Source organism: Equus quagga, chromosome 7, assembly GCF_021613505.1.
Source record: "Equus quagga isolate Etosha38 chromosome 7, UCLA_HA_Equagga_1.0, whole genome shotgun sequence".
NCBI classification, from domain to species: domain Eukaryota; kingdom Metazoa; phylum Chordata; class Mammalia; order Perissodactyla; family Equidae; genus Equus; species Equus quagga.
Window position 1 is genome coordinate 9,564,430 of NC_060273.1, and position 23,109 is coordinate 9,587,538.

The following is a 23,109-nucleotide window of genomic DNA, read 5'->3' on the forward strand; positions in this document are numbered from 1 at the left end:
GCAATGGTGAGCGGGGCCGGGCGGCCGGGCGCTCGGGCGGCGGGGGCCGCGGGACGGGAAGGGGCGGCCCCGGATGCGGGGGGCGCGCGGGGCTGCTCGGCCGCGGGCGGGGGTCTCCGCGGCGGGGGAGGGGCCGCCGGGGCGGGGGCGCGGCTTCGGGGGGAGGGGCTGTTCCGGGGGGCCGCGCCCGCGGGCGGGGGTTCTTTGTCCGCTGCGCTGCGGCGAGATCGGGACAAAGGAGGCGGCGGGGGGCGGCGGCCGCTGCGCGGAGAGGGGGGTGTCTCCCCAGCCGATGATGCTCCCACCGCGGCCCGCGGTTCCGCGCCCCGGACCGGCCGCCGGGCTCGTGGGGACACTTCGGGATTTTTAAAAATAATGGAGGGGGCGGGGGTCCTGGCAGGCCCCGGGTGATCAGGAGGGCCCCCGGGGGGTAGGGGTGGGAGTCCTGGCAACGTCTGGCGCCCCTTTCGCAGGTGGGGAAACTGAGGACGAGCCGCAGCGTTCAGTGCTGGGTTCCGTCGGCGGTGACTGCGCGGCGTGGGCATGACTGGGTCTCGTGGTCCCCCGTCCTCCTGCCCCGGGCGGGCGGCTGGAGTTGCCTCTCCAGCTGTCGCTCCCCGTCCAGCTGTCGTCCCCCGGGCCGAGCCCCCTCCTCTCTCCAGGCTCGCTTAGCTCCTGAGCAGCGTGGGGGAGACGACAGCGTCGCCTGGCGGGGTGAAATGAGACGGTGCGTGGAGCGCGCCTGGCACCGCGCCTGCACGTCGCCCGCGCTCAGCACGCGGGAGCTGCCCGGGCGCTTGTCATCCCTGTGTCCCCAGCATCGAGTCCTCGGCCCCGGCCACCCAGCCTGCCCTGGGGGGGGCGGGGGGGACAGAGTGCAATTCATCTGGTCCTCAGGCACGGGAGTGGGGAGGTGGGAGTCAAGAATATGACATTTTAGTGTCGAGGTTGAAATCTGGGATTCTGGATCCAGGCTGCCTGGGTTTGAATCCCTGCGCAACTACTCTTGAGCTGTGTGACCTTGGGTAATTGACTTAACTTCTCTGAGCCCCAGATTCTGTGTCTGCAGAGTGGGCGTGGTAATAACTCAACTCGAGGGTGTTTTGAGGCCGAAAGGAGCTGATGTGTGTGAAGTGTTTAGCTCAGAGGCTGGCACATAGTAATCATCACCAACTTTCGTCAGGCATCTCCTGTTATTACCAAACTTGTTTGGCCAAGTGGGCTGACCCTGGGGCAGCCTGTGTGAATGCCCAGTGGCTGATTCACAGGGTAGGGGCATGAGCCTCAGGCCTGGGCCCCAGGAGAGCTGCACTGACCTTGGGGCATTCCCCGGGCAAGCCCGAGCCAGCTTCCTCTTGTGCACAGGGGAACCTAGGGGGTTCTGGGGCGAGTTTCCTCTTCAGGAGGGGGGGGTGAGATGGGTGGGGGCTGGAGGAGGAGGTGACATTGGCCGCAGAGCTGGGCACAGCCCCGTGATTGTTCGTCAGCCCTCGGCATCCCCGCTGTGCCTGGTCCTGGCTTTTGGATGGCAGGGACCTTGGGTGATGCGTCCTCGGTCCCAGTGTCTGCTTGGACCTGGCCCAGAGCAGACATTCGTCTGTGCCCTGGTCGTGCCCAGTAGTGCCCCGTCGTGCCTACAATCTTACGTTCCTAATCAGAGACCGGGCAGTGCATGTTTTCGTTTGTGAACTGGGGTCCCCGAAAGAGGCGGACCCTGGTTGGTTGGCACACTCTGCAGATGGCCTTGTTGGGGGAGGGGGCCTGGCTTAACCCCTAAGGGCATTGCTGGAAGTCCCTGGCCTGGTAAGCGGGGCAGCCCCAGAAGGTGGAGGCTGCAGGGCAGCAGTGGCGAGCTGGCGTCCAGCTGGGCCAGGTGACACTCGTGATATGCCCAGTTAAGCGAGAAGAAGGTGGCAGCGTGTCCCTGCCCAGGCTCGGTGCCCTCCTGGGAGGCAGGTCCTTGGTGGGGGTGAGGGGATCCCGAGGGCTCACTGTCCTCCCTGTGGCACCCAGCAGGCCATGGTGCCTGGTGACAGGCAAACCTGGTGGCCCTGTGGCCCTTCCATTTTCACGTTTCTTATCACTTCTCCTCCTTCCCACAGCCTGGCTGGGGAGATCAGGGCCTCATTCCCATTTTGCACACTGAGAAATCGAGGCCGCTTGCTTGGCTGGGTCACAACAGCTCACAGGAGCTGGTGGAGGGGCGGGCTGGGCGAAGGAGGGGACCCAGATCTGCTCTGCTGCTAACTGTGGCCCCCTTGGGCCTTGAGTGTGTGGTGTGACCTGTGAAGGGGGGTTAAGGCTTAGTTTGGGGGTCCCATGAAGAGGCAGGGGTGACTGGAACCCCGTCTTACATTAGGGAAGACCTAAGTTGTGGGCCTCAGGGACAGCAGGATGGTGGGAGATGCCTGCTCTCAGCTTGCTGGTGGCTGGGACTGGGACTGTCCTTTGGAACACATTGCTGGGCAGTTCAAAGGGGTGGCCTCTGCAGATGGCGAGGCTGGGCTTCAGAGCTGGTTTTTCCAGGAGCAGTGGTTGAGGCCCGAGGGTTGGGCCACTTTTGGCCCAGGGAGGCAGGACCGAGGGCCCTCAGAGCAGGAGGGGGCAGCGATGGGGGGGGACTGGCCCTGGATGTTTGGGGGTCCAAATGGCCTTGGCCTCCAGTGCCAGCCTTTGTCCTGACTGAGGGAGCAGGCAAGGAGATGCTCCAGAGGTGGTGGGGGAGAGTGGTCTGTCACCCACCCCAGAGTGCCCGGAGATGGCAGGCTGGCCGGCCCTTGGTGCTGGGAAGACCCCTACCTGTGCTCTAATGGGCCGCACTTCTGGGCTCACATCCTGGGCGGTCCACTCCGACTCTCTGGGCCTCAGTTTCCTCGTCTGTAAAATGGGCGTGATAACGGTGAGCCGCCTCAGCCGCCGGGTTCATGACTGCAGAGGATAAATGCTAACTGCTTCGACGATGGTCCCGAGGGGGTCCAGGCTTCCCATGCGCCGTCTGGGCATCTCCCCAGCCTATGCTGCGGCCCACCCTGTCCCACCCCGTGGGCTTTCCTGGATCTGGGGAGAGGTCAGCTGACTCACAGGAGCCCCCTTGGCTCAGACGGGCATCAGGAAGGCCTGGGAGGGGCGAAGCAAGCGGGTGGGGTCCAGCGCAGGCCAAGAGAGTCTGGGGGAAGCGGCCAGTACCCTCAGGCTTCAGGTCTCCCCTGGGCTGTGTTTCTTGGCGGCCCCCCACCCCTGGCCCAGCCCCAGCACTCGTGGAAACAGCTGCCCTCCCCAGCTCAGGCCTGCCCGGCATCTACTTGCACATGTCGCTCCTGCCCCCGCACTCAGGCTGCAGCCTGACCTCCCACGCAGGCTGCCAGCTTCCTTGAGTCTGTTGGGACAGGCATGGGGACCTGTGCCCAGGGTCCCGTAAGTGGCTTCAAGGTTAGGGAGCTGGCTGAGGGGGGCGGGGAGGGAGGGGTGCCAGCCTTGATCAGCGTCTCCTCTAACTCATCACTCTGTCCCCGGGCTTGGAACCCTCAGCAGACATTTCTCCAGCACCTGCTGTGTGCCGATCATAGGGCTGGGGACCCAGCAGCAGGCACAACGGACAGTGCCCTCTGCTTCCAGGCTCCGAGTCCACTGCGGGAAGGAGCCAGCAGCCAGGGAAGACATTCCCTGACCCAGGGGACTTCCAAGCAGCCAAGAGCTCGGGGAAGTCAAATGAAGTCGTGCAAGGAGATGGCAAGTGTGGGGCCGGGGGGCATCTGCAGTCATGGGGGTCTGGGAACACATCCCCCAAGAGGCACCTGCTGAGAAAGTCCCGAATAATAGGAAGGAGCCAGTCACGGGACAGTCGGGGAAAAACATTGCAGGCAGAAGGAACAGAAAATGTGGAGGGCTTGAGGTCGAGGCGGGGGAGGTGGTAGGAAGCTCGGGGAGGCAGGGGGTTCGGGTCCTCTGCCAGTGCTGGGGAGGGTTCTGTGCAGGGCATGACGTGATCAGATCTTTTACAAGATCGGTTCTCAGGAAATACTTGCCGAGCGAGTGAAGGAACACACACACACACGCGCACACACACACGTTCAGGCGAGGGCCCGGGACCTGGCATGAGTATGGCCTGGTCACCTGGCTCTGCCCACCCCTCCTGGCCTGGGGCGGGGGCAGCAGACAGGGCTCTGAGGCCACCACTCCCCTCAGAGGGTCTCTCTGAGCTGGGGCTGCCTCTGCCTCAGTCTCCTCGTTAGTCCTCGGACCGCTGGCATTCCCCTGGACTGTGGGCACCTCCTGGGCTCCCCGCCACCACCATCCCACGTCTTGCTGCCGTTGATTGATCTCCCGCTTCCTGCCCCCAAATCACCCCCACTCCCCAAACACACACACACTTCCCCTTCCGAATTGATACTGACTGGGCTTCCTGTCCAGGAGCCTGGGGCGAGGGCAGGTGCCCTGGCAGGCGCTGGACCCGAAAGGTCCAGTGGAGAGAGGGCGGCGGGGAGGGCCGAGGCGGTGGGTGTTCACTCAGCTGCAGCCAGCAGGCTCTCTGTGGGGGAGGGGGTCACTTGTCCTGTCTGGAGGCCTGAGAGGACAGAGCAGAGCTGTGGGAGCTGATAGCAGCCCTGATGGCGGCAGAGGGGCCAGGATGATCTGTGCACTGGAGGGCACAGAAGTGTGCAAGGGCACTCCTGGAGCGCACAGCCCGATGGGGGAGGCGGGTGCTAACCAGATGGCGGAGCTACAGAAGCCAGGGTTGCAGACTGAGGCTGGTGCCCGGAGGGAGGGAGCAAGTGCAGTCGCAGGATGAAGAGACCCTCCTGGACCGTGGCTCTGGAGGGCTTCCCCACCTGAACTGGAGTTAACTAGGTGCGGGTTTCTCTGCCTCCACACTGTGGAGTCTTGGGGCCAGATCTTTGCCGGTGGGGGGCCATCCCGTGCGCTGTGGGATGTTTAGCAGCATCCCTGGACCCTATCCACTCGATACCAGCAACACTCCCACTGCCAGTTGTGACAACCAAAAATGTCTCTGCACATTGCTAAACGTCCCCTGAAGGGCACAGCCGCCCCCAGTTGAGAACCACTGAACAAGGGTAGGAGAGCAGAGCATTTGGGCAGAGGGACCTGCCTGGGCAAAGGCCTGGAGGCAGGAGGGAGCGCGGGGTCATTTTGGCTGGGGGCAGCGGGGAGGGGTGCAAGGGGTGGGAATGCATCGTGTCCGGTCCTGTACGTCACTGTGAGGACTTGGTGCCTTCCCTCCGAGACGGGGCGCTGGCTGCAGTGGGCCCGCACATGTGGACCAGGGAGCCACCGTGAGCGCTGGCAGCGACTTGACGCTGGAGGTGGTCAGAAGGGGGCCGACTCCAGGATGTCGCCCCGACTCCTGCCCAGGACCCCTCTGCAAACGCGGGCGCGGTTCAGGGCCGCACTCCAGGGTCTGCGGCGTTTTCCCAGGGCCTGGTCCCCAGATGGACTTGGGCTTTGACTTGGCTGCCTTTGACCCTCAGGCAAATCTGGCCTTGGGGGCGGGTCGGGAGACTCCTGGTGTGGAGAAGAGTCATTTCTAATCAAGGCTGTGACCGCTCAGGGACGGCGGGTTCCATCCTGTTTGGAGGGCAACCTTCCCTGGCCAGCGCTGTCCACCTGTGTTGAGGTCAGTCTGCTCAAAACGCTGAACTCGGACAGCCAGCTCTGCCTGGGCGCCGGCTTCTGCTTCGGGCCGGCCCTGTGCCCAGGGCGTCACCTCAGCCTCAGAACCACCTGGTTGTTGGTTACTGTGCTTTGCTCCGTTTACAGCAATGCAGGAGAAATAAACAAGTACAGGGTCCTGGGGCCCCGGCGAGCCTGCCAGCTCCAGCACCTCCAGCCTCAGTGGGCGTCACTGGCTGGGCCTGTGGGTGCCACCTAGAGTCAGACCTCGAGTGGGGGTTCTTGTCTTCTGTGCTTCCTGCAGCTGTGCTCTCCTTAGCCCCCGACCAGCTCCATTAACAGGAGGATTCGGGGTTCAGAGAGGTGGAAGCTGTTGTCTGAGGTTACGGGATGAGGAGGTGGCGGTCCAGCATGTATACCCCCTCGCTGCCCCCACTGAACAAGCTGATGTTCCAGGTCCGGCTACCAGGGCCCTCAGCTCCTCACACTCGCCAGCAGGCCCTCTCCTGCCTTCAGAGCCTTAGCAGATGCCCTTCCCCTGCCAGGAACACGCTTCCCCGAGGGCTAGGTCTTCCTGCACGTCCCAGTGTCAGATTGCCTCCCTGAGTATCCCCTGCCCCACTGGCTTAGCATCGTGGCACCCGGTGCCCTGTGTTCGTGGCATGGCATTCGTAGTGAGAGGCGTTGGGTGTGTTGACCCCTCTGCGGTCTGGCTCTGCACCAGGCGCTGAGCTTGGCGAGGGCAGGGCCGGGCTGTCCCACTCCTGCCCTCCCTCGGGCTGCCATCTTCCAGGACCCTGCTGCCTGGCTTCCTCTCAGATGGTATGTGGTGGATCGGGGCTCTCCCCCGGTGGCTGCAGTTCCCTTGTGGGCAAAGCCTGTCACCGCCCCCCCACCCCCACCCCAGCCTTTCACAGGTGTTCCGGAAGACTCGGTTCAGCTAGATGTGTTGCCTGTTTGCAAAAGGGGCTGATGTCATTTCCCTGCTTTTGAGTCCCTCATGTCTGGCCATCAATGAAGCACTGCCTCCTTGTAGTTGCTGAGCCGTTACTGAACACCTAGTGGTGTTCCGGAACATTCAGCTGAAGCAGACTCTCTCTCAGCCTCTGCTGCAGGGGGCTTGCAGGTCTTGGGTGCCCCCGTTCCCTGCATCTCAGGCTCCGGGGCTGAGCGGGGGTGACTGAGGGTATGAAAGGTAGTGAAAGAAGGGGACTGGGGTGAGCAGCGAGGACGCTGGTGGCATCATGAACAGAGAAACAGCGAAGGCCAACCAGAGGCTTTTCCCCTGGGATGAGGGCGGGACGGTCAGGCTTAAGAACAGATTAAAAATAGACCCCGTGGAGGAGCCCAGCCAGCTCGCAAGCTGGCAGGGTCCCCAGCAGAGTCTCCGATGTAGCCTCGTCTTGCTTTCTCTTCCAGGGCTCTGGTGTCCCGCCTGAGTTCCAGCCTCGCTGAGCCGGTGCCCCCAAGAGCTTCCTGCCGTGCCAGCCTCCCCGAGCACTGACCATGTCTATTATGGACCACAGCCCCACCACGGGCGTGGTCACGGTCATCGTCATCCTCATCGCCATCGCCGCCCTGGGGGCCCTGATCCTGGGCTGCTGGTGTTACCTGCGGCTGCAGCGCATCAGCCAGTCGGAGGACGAGGAGAGCATCGTCGGGGATGGCGAGACCAAGGAGCCCTTCCTGTTGGTGCAGTACTCGGCCAGGGGACCGTGTGTGGAGAGGAAGGCCAAGCTGACCCCCAACGGCCTGGAAGTCCACGGCTGAGCTGGGACGCGGGGGCTCCTGGGCCTGTTTGCAGCCAGCCAGGAGGCGCGAAACCACGGACATGCCGCCGTTTGAGAGCAAGGCTTGACACTGCTGGCATGGCCTCGCAGGCTTCTTCATCGCATGCACTGACTCTCGGGCTCCCAGCTGTCCCCAGCCGGGACTCGGTGGCCCTGGGCGTGCCCTCAGCCTCCTGCTGGGGCTGCCCATTGCAGGCAGTGGGCAGGCCTGACCTTGCGGGGGCTCACGGCCCCATAGCGCTTTCGTTACTTGAATGTTTAGCTGAGCCTGTTTTTGATGGAGCTACTACTGTAAGGTGTGAACTCACAAACCTGTGAACTGTAAATAGGCCCCTGAAGCACGTCCTTAAGCCTTTTTTGCTGATTTTTTAAAACATTGTATAGAGCACGTGGGACTGACCGACCGGACTCACGATGGCTGTGGGGGAGGGTCTCAGACACTTGGCGGGGCCTCTAATGTATATAACACGTGCGTGTGCATGCAGAGGACGTGAGTATCAGTGTCAGGTCTCACGGCCGCCCAGAGGGGGTGCTCTGGGGATTTCTGCTTGGTTAGCAATGGATGAAAGAAGAACCACGCCCCCTCGTTCTCTAGGTAGACTCGGTTGGTCGGTGGATTCCAGTTCCTGTTGATAGTGGAGTTATTGCAAGGAAGCTGCTGCGGCTGCCTGGGAACCGGTGAAGGACGAGTCAGGGCACGAGTCCCGATGGCTGCCAGGCGTCCTAGTGGCAGAGCAGTTTCTTGCCCCTTTGGTCTTGAGCATGCTGAGCACTCCCCCGGCCCAGTCCCCACCCGCTGCCCCCACCGGGCGTTACAGAGCGCAGGCTCCGCTACAAACCCCAAAGCCCGTGGAGGCGACCTTTCTCTGAAACCCAGTTGGCCCAGGAAAGAGAAAATTGTGGTTTTTGGTTGTTGTTGTATTTAACATTTTCTGCACTGGAGGGCAGGGGGAGGGACTCTGAGGGTTTTCCGCCCCCCTTCCCTTTCTCGCAAATTAGCTTCCTTCCTTCTCAGATTGCCACCCACCTGCTGGGTACTGGATTTCGCTTTCCTCAGCGGGTCACCTGGAGGAGAGTCCCCTGACCCCGCTCTAGGAGCACCGAGCCTGTGCCCGTGCACGCGGGGGGCCCCAGGTGGCTCTGACAGCCACGCTTGGTGGGCTCCGGGGATGCAGGAGGAGAGTGGGTTTCAGGCCCGGGACTTGGTTTTCGCCCAGACGAGGAGTTGGTGGCTCTGGGCCGGGCCAGCGTCCCACAGCCTGCATCTCCAGGGGGACCCTTTGTGTGCTTCAGTGCCCTCGCCTGGATTAGCCCCACCACTGGAGGCACATCCTGAGCTACCCTGACCCAACGGGACTTGTGTGGGCATCCTTGGTGACAAACGGGGACCAGCCCCGGCTTGGCCTAGGAGCGCCGGCTCTCAGCATGGCCAGGGAGCCCCAGGGTGGCTCGTGGCTACCCCGCCCCCCTCCCCCTCCAAGCTCCAGCCTCCGGGTCCGGCTGAAGCCCACTCCTCTGGCCTCATCCGGGTCTCCTCTAAAAACCATGTTGAACTAATGTCCTTTCTAGAACCCCGAGGAGGGGTCTTAGGGACCACTTATTTAGCAGCATCCACCTAAAGTGGGGGTCAAACAGGAAGTAACAGCTTGGGGAGGGGAGGGGCTGCTAGGGAGGAATCTGAGCTGAGGGCAGGAGCGAGGGACCACAATGGGCTAGAGGGGCCCTTAGGGGGCAGCTGGCATCAAGACAGGAGAGGAAAGGTCTTTGGCCCCTAACTGGGCATGGGCAAGCGCGAGACCAACAGAGGCCTGCGGGCTGGAGTGGGGGACGGGGTGCGGGTGGGGCAGGGCGGCAGGAGTCCCAGAGGTGCCAACTGGAAGATGGGGAGCAGCTCTGCTCTCTAATGAAGGCGGCTCAAGAGGCACGTGGGAGCTCTAGGGTCTTGGACCCATTCCCCTCGCCTTCCAGAACTTCCGAGCCTTCTACCTCTACTTTCCGCAGGCAGCAGCACCCCCTAGGATGTGTGCCCACCCAGTACCTGAGGAGCCCCTGGGACTTGCATTTTCTGTCTCTGAGCCTGGCCCGGGAAAGGACCATGGCTTGGCCGTCACGCTTGCCCTGAGGTCTTTACTGGGCCAGTGAGGTTTTGGTTTTGAAATGATGAAACGTCACTTTCTCCTCCGTTTCTCTTCTCCAGGTCCCTTCTCCCCCTTGCAGCAGGCCCGTGGGTGTGGTGGCAGTGCTGGGTCACAGGCGTGGAGGGGCACTCACGGGGTCTCCGGGAGTGGTCGTGAAAGTGCCTGTAGAACTGGTGAACGGCCACATAATCGGTTTCACTGTTCCTGTTTATCAATAGCTACTTTTTATAGCATCGACACCAGAGCCGCACACTCAAATGGCTTAGTCAAGTTATGGCCTCTCATTGAATTCTCTCTGAATAGCCCGACTGTTGCGTTTAAGTTTTCTGACTAGTCAGGCAAAATTAATCTTTCATCCTCCGTGTCATCGCAGAAGCGCCAGGAGGGGGAACGGGGAGACACTCTGACACTGAGCCACCAAAACAGGGACCGATTTTTCAGACAGATCTTCAAGTGGCCTGTGCTACTGTTTTGTCTCAAAGCTATCAACTCCGTGCAATAAGTGCAAGGGATGTCATCCCTGTTCAATAAAAGCTGAGTGACATTCAAACTGATTTTCTAGACCACTGAGAAAATCTTTATTTACAATAAATTTCAATAAAATTTGCATAAATATATTCCCAATGTACAGTTTTCACCTCTGATTTCATGTCATGTTAAATGTCAGTCCGTCCTGTTCTCGTTGCTCCTGTCGGACGCCAGCATGGCGCTGCCGTTGGAAGGCGGGGTGCTGCCAGGTAGGCGGGGGGCACCTGGAGGTTCCGGGGGGACAGCGCGCGCCTCTTCTGGGGGAGTGGGGCTTTCAGCTCTGTCCTTGCCCTCCAGTTTCCGCTCCATGGTCGCCACCAGGATCTTGAGCCACGTGTTCTCGGTGAGGAGGCTTTCCGAGGCGTCGGCCAGCTCCTGGAGCTTGCGGGCCACCTCCTCGAGCTCCTGCGTCTTCTGCTCGTACAGGGCCTGCAGCTGCTCGCTGTGCAGCTGGAGCAGGCCGTGCTGCCTCTCCAGGGTCTGCTTCTGCCGCAGCAGCCGGTGCTCGTCCCTGCGCGCGCTGGAGAGCCGCGCCTCCACCTGCCCCTGCGCCCGCTGAAGGGCGCTGATCTCTGCCCTCAGCTTCCGGATCTCTCTCTCCAGGTGGGAGATGTGGCCCTGCTGTAAGACCGCCTCGCTCTGGAGACACTCTCTCGTCGGAGGGGTCGCCAAGCTCGGGGGGGCAGGGGCAGGGTCTGAGTGATGCAGGATGAACCGCAGCAGGTTTGGGAGGGTGATGGGCAGGCCTTCGGGGTATTTCACACTGAGGTCCTTTCTGGAGAGAAAGGGGAAGGAGTCAGAGATGAGAGCCTCGCATACACCGTTGGCCCCAAACTGGACTGCGACTGAAGGTCAGGCCACGTATTTCCTCCCAAAAGACATCCCGAGGATTTTACTTACTGAAAGTCAGCGAGGAAAATGTAAATAACAGAGCAAAAAGTTTTCTACAAAGCTGAGGATGTCCCATATGCGCGTTCTGTAATTAAGGTGGCTTATCTCAAATGTGTGTCTGTTCCTGAGGACAAAGAATTCAGTTTCTGTTCACAACCTTCCAGGAAAGACAAGCGCTCCCAGGCCCAAGCCTAAAGCCAGGGACGCAGGGCGCGGGGAGCACGGGGGCAGACGGCCTGTGTGCCAAGAGGCCCGGGGTGTGTCAGGAAGGGCGTCCTGGGGCAGGACTGTCACCCACATCACTTGTGGCCACCCACAGTGCTTGGTGAATTAGGAAAAACTTGAAATACTCGGCAAGCATTTATTACACATTATCCAAAGCAGGAGTTCTTCACTGGGGGTGACTGTGCCCCCACGGCCATTTCGCAACACCTGGAGACATTTTTATTGCCATGAGGAGGAAGGTGTTACTGGAGCCCCTGCCTTGATAAACAGACCAGCCGAGGGACTTGAATTCAGGCTGCTCGCACAGAATCAGGAGGGAGGGTGACATGAGGCGGGGTATCCCCAGAGCTTTGTTGCAAGTCCTGACTGGAAGATTCCTTTTTAGAACTTGTCATTTGTCTCACGACCAAAATTTCTACCACAGACACATCTACCCCCGCGTACACAATCCAGCTGCAATACATCAAAACCACTGGCTTTATGGACGAGGTGGGCAAACGACGTATGGCTGCCTCGGAACACAGAAGGAGTGCAGGGCGAGAGACTCCGGGGCTGCGGCTCAGGGTTGGGAGCCCCCAGACGAGTGGCACCCCTGCCCCGCACAGCGTCGCCTGCCAAGGGGGTGGCAGGAGCATCCTGGCCTTGCAGCCTGCCCTCAGGATGAGGGGAGCCACCTGCGTGCTCAGTGAATGTCAGCTCAGGAAAACCACGTTGTTTTTTAAAAACCAGCCAGAAACCACTCATCAAAGCTGCCGCCCTCTGCACACAGAGCCAGCGGCCAAATGCCTAAGACAAGGCAGAAGGTGTGCTATTATTAATGGGTCGGCCTCCCTTACGAGCTAAGAGTCACGGGGCGATTCAAGTCAGACATGTCCCATTTTATCCAACACTCACGGAGACTCTCAGTACAGGGAATAATTGCAAACATTTCTGGGCTAAGTGTAGAACCATGCCCTCCTTTAAGCACCGTTTTCTTAACAAGTGAGCTTTCTTCAAGGGGGGCCTTCCAGCCATTCAACCGACAACTAAAAAGCTCCTGGAGCCTGCAGGCCAGCCCACTGGCGCTGCGGTTAACTGTGCACGTTCTGCTTCGGCAGCCTGGGGTTCGTCAGTTCGGATCCCGGGTGTGGACATGGCACCGCTTGTCAAGCCATGCTGTGGTAGGCATCCCACATATAAAGTAGAGGAAGATGGGCACAGATGTGAGCTCAGGGCCAGTCTTCCTCAGCAAAAAAAAAGGAGGATTGGCAGCAGTTAGCTCAGGGCTAATCTTCCTCAAAAAAATTTTTTTTCAATAAATAAATAATATAGTTAAAGACAAAAAAGCTCCTGGCCACTGTACAGTGTGTGGGAGGAAGGACAAGCAGAGGCTGGACCTGCCACCAAGTTCTGTTCTATTAAGAGCTGGCCTTAATAGGACAGAGAGTACATGTAATCGCCCCCAGGAATGAGCTGCCCAGACGCCTCAGTGTGTATCTGGACAGAAAATGATATTTGTAAGCGTGCTATTTCAGACTTCCTCGAGCAGTCTCCGTGAATCTACCTAATGGGGATGCTAAAGTGTTTCCAAGCTTTTTAGAAGTAGCAAGGACAGTGTCAACACATGCTCCCAAAACAGTGCTCATTTCAAGCGTGGTGGCAGAAGGTCCCCCTGTCTACCGGACTCTCCTCTAAATCCACTAGGCGCACATTTAAATCTTTGAAGCATAGGGTCAAGTGTAACAATGACAAATCGGGTCTAAGGGTCTACTGCACAGGCGGGGCAGCCTCTCTACAGGAGTTAGGTTCTCCCCCGGGGACACATGACAACAAACCCCTCTTCAAGCTCCCAGCCCAGGGCAGGGCCAGAGCAAAGTCACACAGAGAGTGTGGAAGGAACAGCCGCTCTAAGATGCCCCGGCACATGAAGTCAGCCCCGCCAGGAGCAAGAGGAGGCCCAGGCCGCACACTGTGGCAGAGGACAAGCTCTTTCATGTGGTTTCTCTCTTTCAAGGTTATAAAGTCAGATGGGCTTGCTGTGGACAATTTGCAAAGCATGTAAAAAGCATACGAGATGCTTCCCCCGGGTCACCTGTAGACCTCACTCCTCCAAAATTATCACGTCCACATCCTGACATCTTCCCTTCTGCACACGTTGTAACCCAGTGCATACGCAAATTTGTATTTTATCAAAACACATATGTACTTTCCAGTAAAAATAACATAAGCACCCGCACGTGAAAAAAGTCTTATCACGTGTAATCCAAATGGCCTTTTTCATTTCCTCTTCTGCCAGCTGTCAGCTCATCTCCTTGCCCATTGACCCTGTGAGCAGGCTGAACCTTCAGTGTGGACCAGCTCACGAGGAGCCGAGTTCACTTGTGACTGCCACTGACCTGCAGGAAAGAACAAGGCTGCTCCAGAGCAGCCAGAATGTGGTTCGCCAAGCTTTCCACCGAAACAGAACTTGACAGTCCGCTCACACTCAGTACTGACATTTCTGACCTGTCAACTCAAGGAAAATGGTAAGGGGCACAGTGAGCAGCAGCGCGGGGCCTGGACAACGAGCTCATCTCCATGCTGACCACACCGGGCAGCTCGGGAAGGCAAGGCTCTCAATCCAGACTCGGGCCCCCAAACACACACCCCCCGCCACCAATCCTGTGTGTGTCTCCCAATACACATTCACGTATTCTAGCTGCTGAGAACTTCTTCATGCGAAGGCACGGGTGGGGTGTGATACTTTTCCAAACTATGTTTGGAACTCGAAAATTACGCTTCATTGAACTTCATGCCCAACCTCTGTTGCACAGAGATGAAATTGCTAGCGTTACTGTCCACGACCTTGACTGTGTGGCACTCCAAACGCTTCTTAGAAAGAAGGCTCGACAGAACACAGTCAGCAGCAGAACGGGGTGAGTCGGGCTCTGTTTTTAGTGCATGATTTGACAAGACCCTACTACCACAGGAAGCATTCCAGCAGGAATTCTTTGAGACAAAGAGGAAAAACCAAGGAAATGACTCAATAGATATGAAGGAAGTGCTCTCCTAGAGAAACACAAAAAGCATGGCAGTGGCTGTAATAAAGGGGAAAAGTGAGCACAGGAAATTAAAACAGTAAACGTCCCATGTGTGAGTTAGGGACCCCACTACAGTAATCCTACAAAAGCCTTTCCCTGTAGAGATACTGTCAAAGCCACATGACTGGGTGCCCAAGGACGCAGCCTTTTAAAAACAAAAGGGGTACACCTGAAATTTACATAATGCTATAAGCCACTGTGGCCCAATAAAATAATTAATAAACCAAAACAACAAAAGAGCATCTGTAAAAAGGGAGAGAACATCTGGTTTATCAGGCTTTAAAGGCCAAGAGTTAATTTCCCTTTCTACCAAAACATCCGCATCCACAGTCTCTAACTGCCAAGTCTGCGTGCCCAATGCTAACGCCCCAGCCCTGCTGGCTGGCCTTTCGGGGTAGGTGCTGTAATCACCGAACCTGGAGTCCGGCGTAGACACGCGGGAAGAGATCAAGGTGACAACCCATGGCCGACGTTCCCAGAAGGCTGCACACGTGGGGAGAAGGCTCCTTGAATCCCAGGGAGGGGGTGTGGGGGCTAGGAACCTCCGTTTCCTCCTTGCACAAGGGGGACGAGGTGCTCCTCGGGAGGGCTCAAGGAGAAACGACACACGCGAAAGCCTGGGGCGGGCCTGACGCCCGTGAGGCTCAGCAGACAAGCTGTTGTTTTGTGGGGCTCTGTGCTGTCCATCTTTGCATCCACTGCACGCCCCTAAGGCCCGGAAAGCGAATGAGCGCCGATGGCACATTCAGGCTCCTGTCAAACACACTCTGGGAGAGGCAAACTTCTTGCAAACGACCACCACACCCGACATGGGGACACCGAAGCCCTCCGACCCTTGTCCCTCATAACGGTGCATTTTGTGAACAATACATTTTATTCAAAATGGTTTGGTAATAACTAATGATTTATATTTTACTTCTGTTAAGTATCTTAAACCCCTTTAATTTTCAGCAAAAGACTCCCATTTGCCCAAATACTGAAAAAATTCAGCATTACCTTTTGCAAGGAAAAAATAAGACAGTAGGAAGACGGTCAACCATAAATTCCCAAGGCAGATCATTCTGAGATACATCAATCCTGGCAAAGGGAAAGAACAGAAAAAGTAAAAGATTAGCACAAGAAACTCCAGGCCAAAGGAACTTCCTCAGCAACCGAAGCGCCTGGAGCACGTCTGCGGCTGCACTGCCCGGTGGAGGCAGAACGGATGCCTCGAGCACGTGCACGTCTCCGCTCCACGTCTGAGTGGGAACGCCACGTCCTGAAAGCAAAGATGGACTTCCAGAAGAAAGGCCTCTGTGGGGCCTTAGAAGCAGCCCGCGCACCTCACAGGGCTCGGCAAGGCCTTCAATTTTGGATCAGCTCTGGGAAGAGAGAGGCAATCACTGCACAAAACACATCCAGCCTCTCTGAAGACGAAAGCAAACTGGGAAAGAAAGATTACACTCTATTTTACACTTTGTAAATCTGGTCGGAGGGCAGAAAGGGTGTATTTTCTTAGATTTCAGATTAATTTTCTAATACAGAAGATGACATCTGTGCTAAATTACCCAACCTGTGCTTAATTACTGTTGAACGCGGCGGTGGCCTCTCCTGCAGCTGACACTGAGCTGGGCATGCAGCAAGTTCCCCTGCCCCCAGGGGCTGCTCAGAGGGAGCAAAAGAATATGCTAGAAGGAGGGAGCAGCCTGAGAAGGGCGGCTCAGTCAGGTGGCACCAACGTCGATACTCACCAATAGCACATACAAAAGATGGAAATGTTTTGAATTATTAACTTGATGGAAATTTTCAGAAAGTATAATGGTGGGGAAGGGGGGATCCATGCCATGTATGTGTCCACAAGGATGAAATTCACTTTAAAAAAAAATGATGTAACCAAATCATAGTGGTTTTTAAACAGCTTTATTAACGAAACGGCACTCCCGCCTCTGCCTGTGACAGCCTCCCTAAGACAGGAGAGCTCCATTTTTTAAACAAGTGGTGCCGGACACTTCATTCTAGAATCAAATGCTTTTCTCTCTGATTTTTACTTTGAAAACCAAACCGAAAAATTAAAAGAACAACATTTGTAAACATCCACTCAGAATTCCACGGTGCTGACTGGGACCTTCTTTCTGGGGTTCTCTTTCAGGCCTGGGGTACAGGCCTACATACTGTTGAGAAAGGAATCATATATTTCATACTCTACTCTTTTCAATTAATTACATGAGAAGCATTGTTGTAATGAACGGGTAAAATTCTCATCAAACGCCCAACCATAATTTACTTACCCATTCCTCTACTGTTGGACATAAAGAATACTACCACTAGCTCATGCTCCTCTGGAAGCCTTATTTCCTTAATTCCCAAAAGCAAAATTAACTGGGTCAAAATCTGTAATTTCTTATAAATGTGGCTAAAACGCTTTCTAAAAAGGTTATGCCAATTTACTTATTCTATTAGCTACATGTGACTGTACCAATTTTACTTTATCAAGATTCTGTCACTTAAAAGCATCTGTTAATTTAATAAGTGCAAGTGACACTTTGCTGTTGTTACACATTCATCAGATTATAATCTCTCCACTTGTTTATTTACTCTCTCCTCTCACATGAAAAACCTGTTCATGTCCCTTCTTCACACTGGAGTCTCTCTCACATGTTTCTTTTTCTCCCCACAAATTTTTTTTTATTGCGGAAAAACATACATAACATAAAATTTACCATCTTCACCATTTCTGAGCATTCGGTTCAGCGGGAATAAGCACCTTCACACTGCTGTGCAGCATCACCACCCTCCAGCTCCAGAACTCTTTCATCTTGCAAAACCGAAACTGTCCCCACTGAACAACAACCCCGGCTCCCCTCCCCCAGGCCCTGGCAGCCACCATCCACTTTCTGTCTCTGTGACTCTGAACACCCCAGGTGCCGCACATAAGCAGAGTCCTAGAGTATTTGTCCTTTCGTGTCTTATTGAACAGGCTGATAGGAACCAATCTTACCTCTTCATTTTCGGAATGAGGGGGAGACACGGCCTGGGGGAGAGACCTGTGGCAGGTCCCAGGGCCGGCTGGCAGCACCTCAGGGACCGGCCCCCTTTTGCTGGGCCGAGGCCCGGGGCCGTGCAACTCTGGGGGCACCCTTCCTGTGGTGTTCCAGGACGCTGGCCACTTCGGGCTGTCCCAGCAACCAGGTCAGCAGTAGCCCCACAGGACTGCACTCCCCCCTCTGAAGTCAATGAGGGTAAAGGCACTCAGCACCACGGAAGGAACGCTCAGCACTCATCAGGAAAACTTTGGTTTCAATGACGTTTTGCTCACACTTTAAGCTGACAATTCAACCAAGTCTTATCCGAGGTTAATGGGAAATGGGCAGACCCTGGCAAACCACACGGCCGAGCTGCAAGGCAGAGCGAAGACAGGCACACGGCCCGAAGCGCAGCCGAGCGAGCCTCCTTACCTCGCCACAGTGAACGTGTCCGCTGGCAGGAGCCGAGCTAGCTGGATGAAGACGTGATTGAGGGCCGGACAGAAGCCGCACCACTGTGCATAGTAAAGCAGCAGAACGTCCTGCGGGCAGGGGGACACAGCTGGGACCGGAGCCGGGACAACGGGCTCCGCACGTCCTCGCTGTGCTTACAACCCAGCAGGCAGTGGATATACGTCGCTTAGGTGCAAATTACAGCGAAAAAACGGAATCTTTAGATCTTTCCAATTATGTGCTTTCTTAAGGACTTTCTGCAATCAGAAAACCCCCCACGTAATTCACGCACGCTCTGCAATGAGACTGCGTGGTTCATCTTCTATACTTCAAACTAGACACTCCCCACCAGCTGCAGCTTAGGACAGTGTTTCAACAGGGGCAGATGCGGGATGCTTGGCCCTCTCGTGGCTCCATACCTGCTTCTGAAGGACTACTTCCCAAAACGTATCAGTTGTCACTTCGGTGATTAAATGCTGAGAAGGGAACTGGGCAGAGCCACTTCCAATAAGATGCCTTTTCAAGGGGCTGTGGAGAACGCTGAAGTTTTGAATAAAAGACTCTAAAAATAAAGAGAAAATGAGATCAACCCTTCTCTGAGTACACGGAGAGGAGCTGGCCTACTTTACTCTCTACATTTAAAAAAAAATGGGATGGCTTCACAGGCTCACATTTTTAACACTTCCCCTCCAGGCAAAGCCCCGCACCAAGCCACCCCGGGTGGTGGCAGGGTTAGCTCCCTCTGGCAGCAGAAGTCAGCAGACAGTAAGGAGATAACCAACGCGACGCAGGGCCAGAGGCTCTGAGACCCACTAGGAATTCTATCCTATTGTTTTCTAAGAGTACTGGTGCACAGAGAGACACCTGGGACTGCAGAAATCATCAACATGCCACAATCTTTAAGAGATTTCAACCTCTGAGAGCTTCAAGCAGAACTACAAAGGCAGTAACTGCACAAGCTGCGGTGACGTGGGACGTGTTTAACACATTAATTCGAGGACAAGGAGCTACAGTTTTTGTTTCCTTTATTAAAGTTCTTCAAGTTTCCTTCTTAAGAAGTTAAGAAAAATAAACTCAATTATATTTAGCAGAAAAACACATAAATAAAACTCATAATAAATCCAAAAACCTAACTTGAACCGACAGTTTGAGCCTCCCCACAAGCTCCGCTGTCTTCAGATCCCTCTGAATCATCTGAAGCAGCACTAATCTGAGTTTCACTTCTTTCTCTTTCTTCTCGCTCCATTTTGAGGTCCTAATGAATAATGAAATGTTCTGCAGAGGGAGGAGGAAGTGAAGACTGTCATGTGAATACTAAAGAGAATTCATTATCACCATCTGAATAACACTTAGTTGGCTATGTTTTTGAAACATAAAACCAAGAATTCTTTCCTAATCTGAACGAACCCTAAATTCTCAAACTGCCTCCGATACAGCCGACTTAAGAGTCGATTCTCCAAACCATCAAGGACACATCGTAGACGTTTTTTTCTTTTACAAGGACCCTTACAAATTTTGTCACCAACTACAGGACAAAGAACAACTGAGCTAGATGTTCCAGAGCAGGCACAGAAGATGGAAAGAAATCTGAAGAAGCTTCCTTCAGATGACCCTTACGTTCAAAGTGAACATGTTATCAGCTCAGTGATGGAGTATTACCGAACAGAATTCTGGAAAATCCACTAAACACTAACTTAAAAAGCACAGGCTTGTTTCATTGTAAGAAAACTCAGTACACCAAAATGTCACTTTAGAAAATGTGAACTGGAAGCAATTGGTAGCACCAGTAGAGTATGCACTTCATAAAATGACTGGTCACAGCTTCCTTTAAACACTCAGGAGCCTCCGTGTTTATAATATATAATTCCACATAGAAAAAAAAAAATCACCATTTACATAAGCCCCTTCCAATTTGTCCACAGTAACAAACAAGCTTCACCTGGCCTTAAAGCCATCGTAAGACGACTCTATCTAGAGGCTTTGAGTTCTTGCTTTCACACTCTCTGAAACATGACAATCAAAGGCTCCCCTCCCACCGCATTCCTCCTGCCTCCAGGTGGCAGACACTGCCTTGCCCCCGTGTTCCCAGCGAGGCTGAATTAACAGGGCCTTTGCATTCGCACCTCCTTGTGTGCACATCGAGGCCTGGGAACAGGACAGTGTGGGTTAGTTCACCGCTGCTGCCAGCCCCAGGCGCAAGCTCTGGGGGGCGTTCCCACAATGGGGTCTGACCCCCAAAGTGGTTTTCGCTGGTTTGCAACCTGACGCTTGTTTACTGCACTTGACACTCGTTTCCTACGATCTAGGCGTCAAGGTCACAGCATCCCTGCTCAAAGCGTCATGCAACAGCAGAGCAAATGAGGCCTGGTGGCCTTGAAACTTAGACATTTACACCTGCGAGACAAAAAGGGAGGCCAGGCTCTATCGTCTCAGGCTCCAGGGAAGCTGTGTGGGGGCTCCCGTGCATCACCCCGGAACACCCCTGCAGCTCTGCACCACCCCGCCTGTCCCCCCACCACCTGCAGCTCGCTCCACCTTAGAAGCGTGACAGAAGCAGCCGATCTGGACCAGTGGACTCTTACCGTCCAGCGGCTAACTATCCAAAGTTTGGAGTTAGGAGGCTTCTGTTCCATTTAATAGACAAAATTAGCTTCTTTTAAAATTACGACCAAGCACAGCCTAAAGATTTCACAGGAGCTAGAGAGCTGCATCAGCCCACGCTAAGGAGCCTACCCGGAAGTTAAGCGGTGCGGAGCATGCGTGGGGAGAGCCCGCAGTACCTAGGGTGAGCTTCATGAGAGCCTGTTTGGGATCCAAGATATAGTGAGACTCTTCTTTCACGTCGACGATCGTGGCGAACTCCTTCACCCGAGCGGCGCTCGGCGCGCCCAGCCTCTCTGCGTACAACCAGAACAAATTCGAATCCAGCAGGTAGATGTTCAGGGTCTTGTTGGTCCTGCAGCTCAGGCCCGTGAAGTCCGTGCTACGCACGTCTGCTTCAGGAAAGAGGTCCCTGTTCTCCTCAATGTGAGGAACGGAGCTCGCGGGGCCCACCTCACAGCTCTCCTCCAGGGAAGAAAACGCAGTGGCCGGGCTCTCAGAGGCATCGCGCTCAGACCCAAGGAGGCCCGTCATGGCCCTGCTTACGGTCCTGCAACACGCAGTGTAGTACCTGAAAGGGCTGTAGGAACTGAGGAAGTTGCTGCACTCCGTGCTGCCCGACGCCACCTGATGGAAGGTCTGCTCCTTGAGGTAGAAGGAATCCAGCGCGGCTGCCATCTCGAAGAAGCTGCACCGCGGCGTGCTGATGGAGCCCGGCCCGACGACCCGCGCCGTCTGGTTGACACACAGTTCACAGACATTGCGGGTCCTGGAGAGCGAGCGCCACTGGGGCAGCACCACGGTGTTACAGCAGGGGGACGCTGTGATCAGTGGTGGCTCCGGCAGCCCGACTGGGGACTCAGGTGCCAGGGAGCTGAACACCGGGGCGTCCACCCGCCGCAGGTGCTGAAGGAGCCGCTCCACCACCTGGTCCCTGTGACAGTTGTTGTACTCCAAGGCCACTTCGGTGATCTGAAACACAGGGTGGAGCTCGTGAGAGGCGTGGAGATGACTGAGGGAGAGACCCCGTAGCTTGAGGCCTGGAAAGCATCCTAGCCTGATCCACAAGAAGGAACCCCGGCTGGAAGTACTGCGTCCCACAGGAGGCCATCACAGCAAAAGCGATTAATAAAGAGGCGTGGGTTACTTTTCAGGACATGTCACTCTGTTACCAACAGTGAACCGGTAGCTGAGAGCCAGCAGGGTCTTAGCGGTGGACGTCTCAGTCTACCATGCGACAAGCAGAAAGCCGGGGAGGGGAGGCAGCTCACCCCACACACACAGCCAGGGAGGAGAACCGGAAACAGATCTCCAGCTGAGTGCACTTTCCTTTACATCTTTAAGACTCCTTCATATGATGTCTCCTTTCTTCATCTTAACTAATAGTCTAAAAACTTCCTAAACACCACATGAAGGGATCAGAGTATTTCACAGCACCCATGTTTCCAATAAATTCAGGCCTCACAGCAGGCTATGAACTCAACCTGCTCCAAACCATACTCATCCGTCTCGCCTTCCCCCATAAGCTCTTCCCCGCCTATTGCAGCCTCTCCAGGAAAAGGGCATCACCAAACTGGAAAATCAGTTAATCCTCAGTTTCCCCTCTGCGCCACCACAAGTCTCAAACCCAGCCTGCTCGGACTCCAGCATGGAGAAGCAGGCCCCTCTTTTGCACACCCATTGTCACTGCCTCAATTCAGGCCCTCAGTCGCCACTGGCCACCACCATTTTCTCTCCCCGACCTTTACTGAGCCTCCAGACTGCCACCACTTCTTTTTAAAAACACAACCCTAAGCATGAAACTGCTCTACCAAATGACATTCAATGGCTCCCTATTACCCAGAGGATAAAACCTAACCCACTCTGGCCCAAGGCTGCCTTTCTGGTGTCCCCTTTCTAGACCAGGACAGGCCCTCTCACAATGCCACCCCTTCAGAGGCCCGGCCAGCCAAGGCTTCTCCATCTGACAAACCTCAGCCCATCCCCAAGGTGCGGCCCCAGGGTGGCTGCTCCGTAGAGCTGACCCATCCTGCCCCAGGAAGAGCCAGGCACTGCATCTGCAGGGGCCCAGAGCCCCTCCCGGGGTCTCGCAGAGTCTGCTGAGACAGCCCTCTTCCCCACGAGCTCATAGATCTGTCTCGGCAGGGGCCACGTTTGATTTGTCCCGCTGTCCCTGGGCCTAGCACAGAGCCAGGCATGCAGCAAACGCTCAACAAACACTTGGGAAATGAACGCACCTCAGGGTGACAGACACGCTCCCACTACTCGGTGAGACCAACCGCTTTACCCTCAGAGCGGTATTAGCCATTTAGATTCACGCTGCATTCCAAGATATTCAAACCGAGTACCTTCCACCACCCACCACCCACCACCCACCCCAGCTTCATGAGAAAGACAAGCAAGTCACTATAATCCAAAGGCACTTACTGTCTAAAATAGAATCCTGTGCTAAGTTGGATCAAATCTCGACACATTTAAAAGATGTTAAGTCACTCAGGATTTTGCTTCGTTAAAGAGTGTGCGTGTGTGTATGTGTGTAAAAACCATTTAACGAGTGTTTTTCCAATTTCAAAAAAACCCCAAGTTTTACAACGTGATATTTATAGAGAGAGTTAATTCAAGACATATATTTGTACAGAAAAATAAGTTGTTTGAGTAGTTCTTGGGTCTAAAAAAGGTCACTTGAGATGACAAAGCAGCGTTTTGTTCTTCCCCCTACACAAACACCTCTCGGCCCTTTTGGGATAGGCTCTGACAGCACGCGGTAACCACCAGGTCAAGCCTATATAACCCA

At 55.6% G+C, this 23,109-nt stretch overlaps 2 protein-coding genes across 5 annotated transcripts in view; one reads left to right on the forward strand and one right to left on the reverse strand.

Moving 5' to 3' along the window:
* The first annotated feature begins 190 nt into the window (after positions 1 to 190).
* Positions 191 to 10,173, forward strand: SNN (stannin). 3 transcript variants are annotated; one of them, XM_046668580.1, is made up of 2 exons: positions 191 to 727; positions 7,048 to 10,173. In XM_046668580.1, the coding sequence occupies exon 2, from the start codon at positions 7,135 to 7,137 to the stop codon at positions 7,396 to 7,398; it is 264 nt and encodes an 87-aa protein (XP_046524536.1). In that variant the 5' UTR covers positions 191 to 727; positions 7,048 to 7,134; the 3' UTR covers positions 7,399 to 10,173. The 3 variants fall into 3 exon arrangements, with proteins under 3 accessions (XP_046524536.1, XP_046524534.1, XP_046524537.1); XM_046668578.1 differs by lacking the exon at positions 191 to 727 and adding an exon at positions 3,500 to 3,729; XM_046668581.1 differs by lacking the exon at positions 191 to 727 and adding an exon at positions 5,612 to 5,632.
* Positions 10,108 to 23,109, reverse strand: part of TXNDC11 (thioredoxin domain containing 11) — a 54,882-nt gene continuing 41,880 nt past the window's right edge. For both annotated transcript variants that reach the window (XM_046668576.1, XM_046668577.1), the window contains 5 exons: positions 20,495 to 21,287; positions 18,134 to 18,276; positions 17,694 to 17,803; positions 15,256 to 15,336; positions 10,108 to 10,859 (listed from right to left, as the gene is read on the reverse strand). In XM_046668576.1, coding sequence (XP_046524532.1) covers positions 10,220 to 10,859; positions 15,256 to 15,336; positions 17,694 to 17,803; positions 18,134 to 18,276; positions 20,495 to 21,287 — 1,767 coding nt within the window. In that variant the 3' untranslated portion in view covers positions 10,108 to 10,219. The remainder of the gene's footprint in view (positions 10,860 to 15,255; positions 15,337 to 17,693; positions 17,804 to 18,133; positions 18,277 to 20,494; positions 21,288 to 23,109) is intronic.

Coding starts and splice junctions, on each gene's coding strand:
- SNN (XM_046668580.1), top strand. CDS start 7,135: ATGTCTATTATGGACCACAGCCCCACCACGGGCGTGGTCACGGTCATC.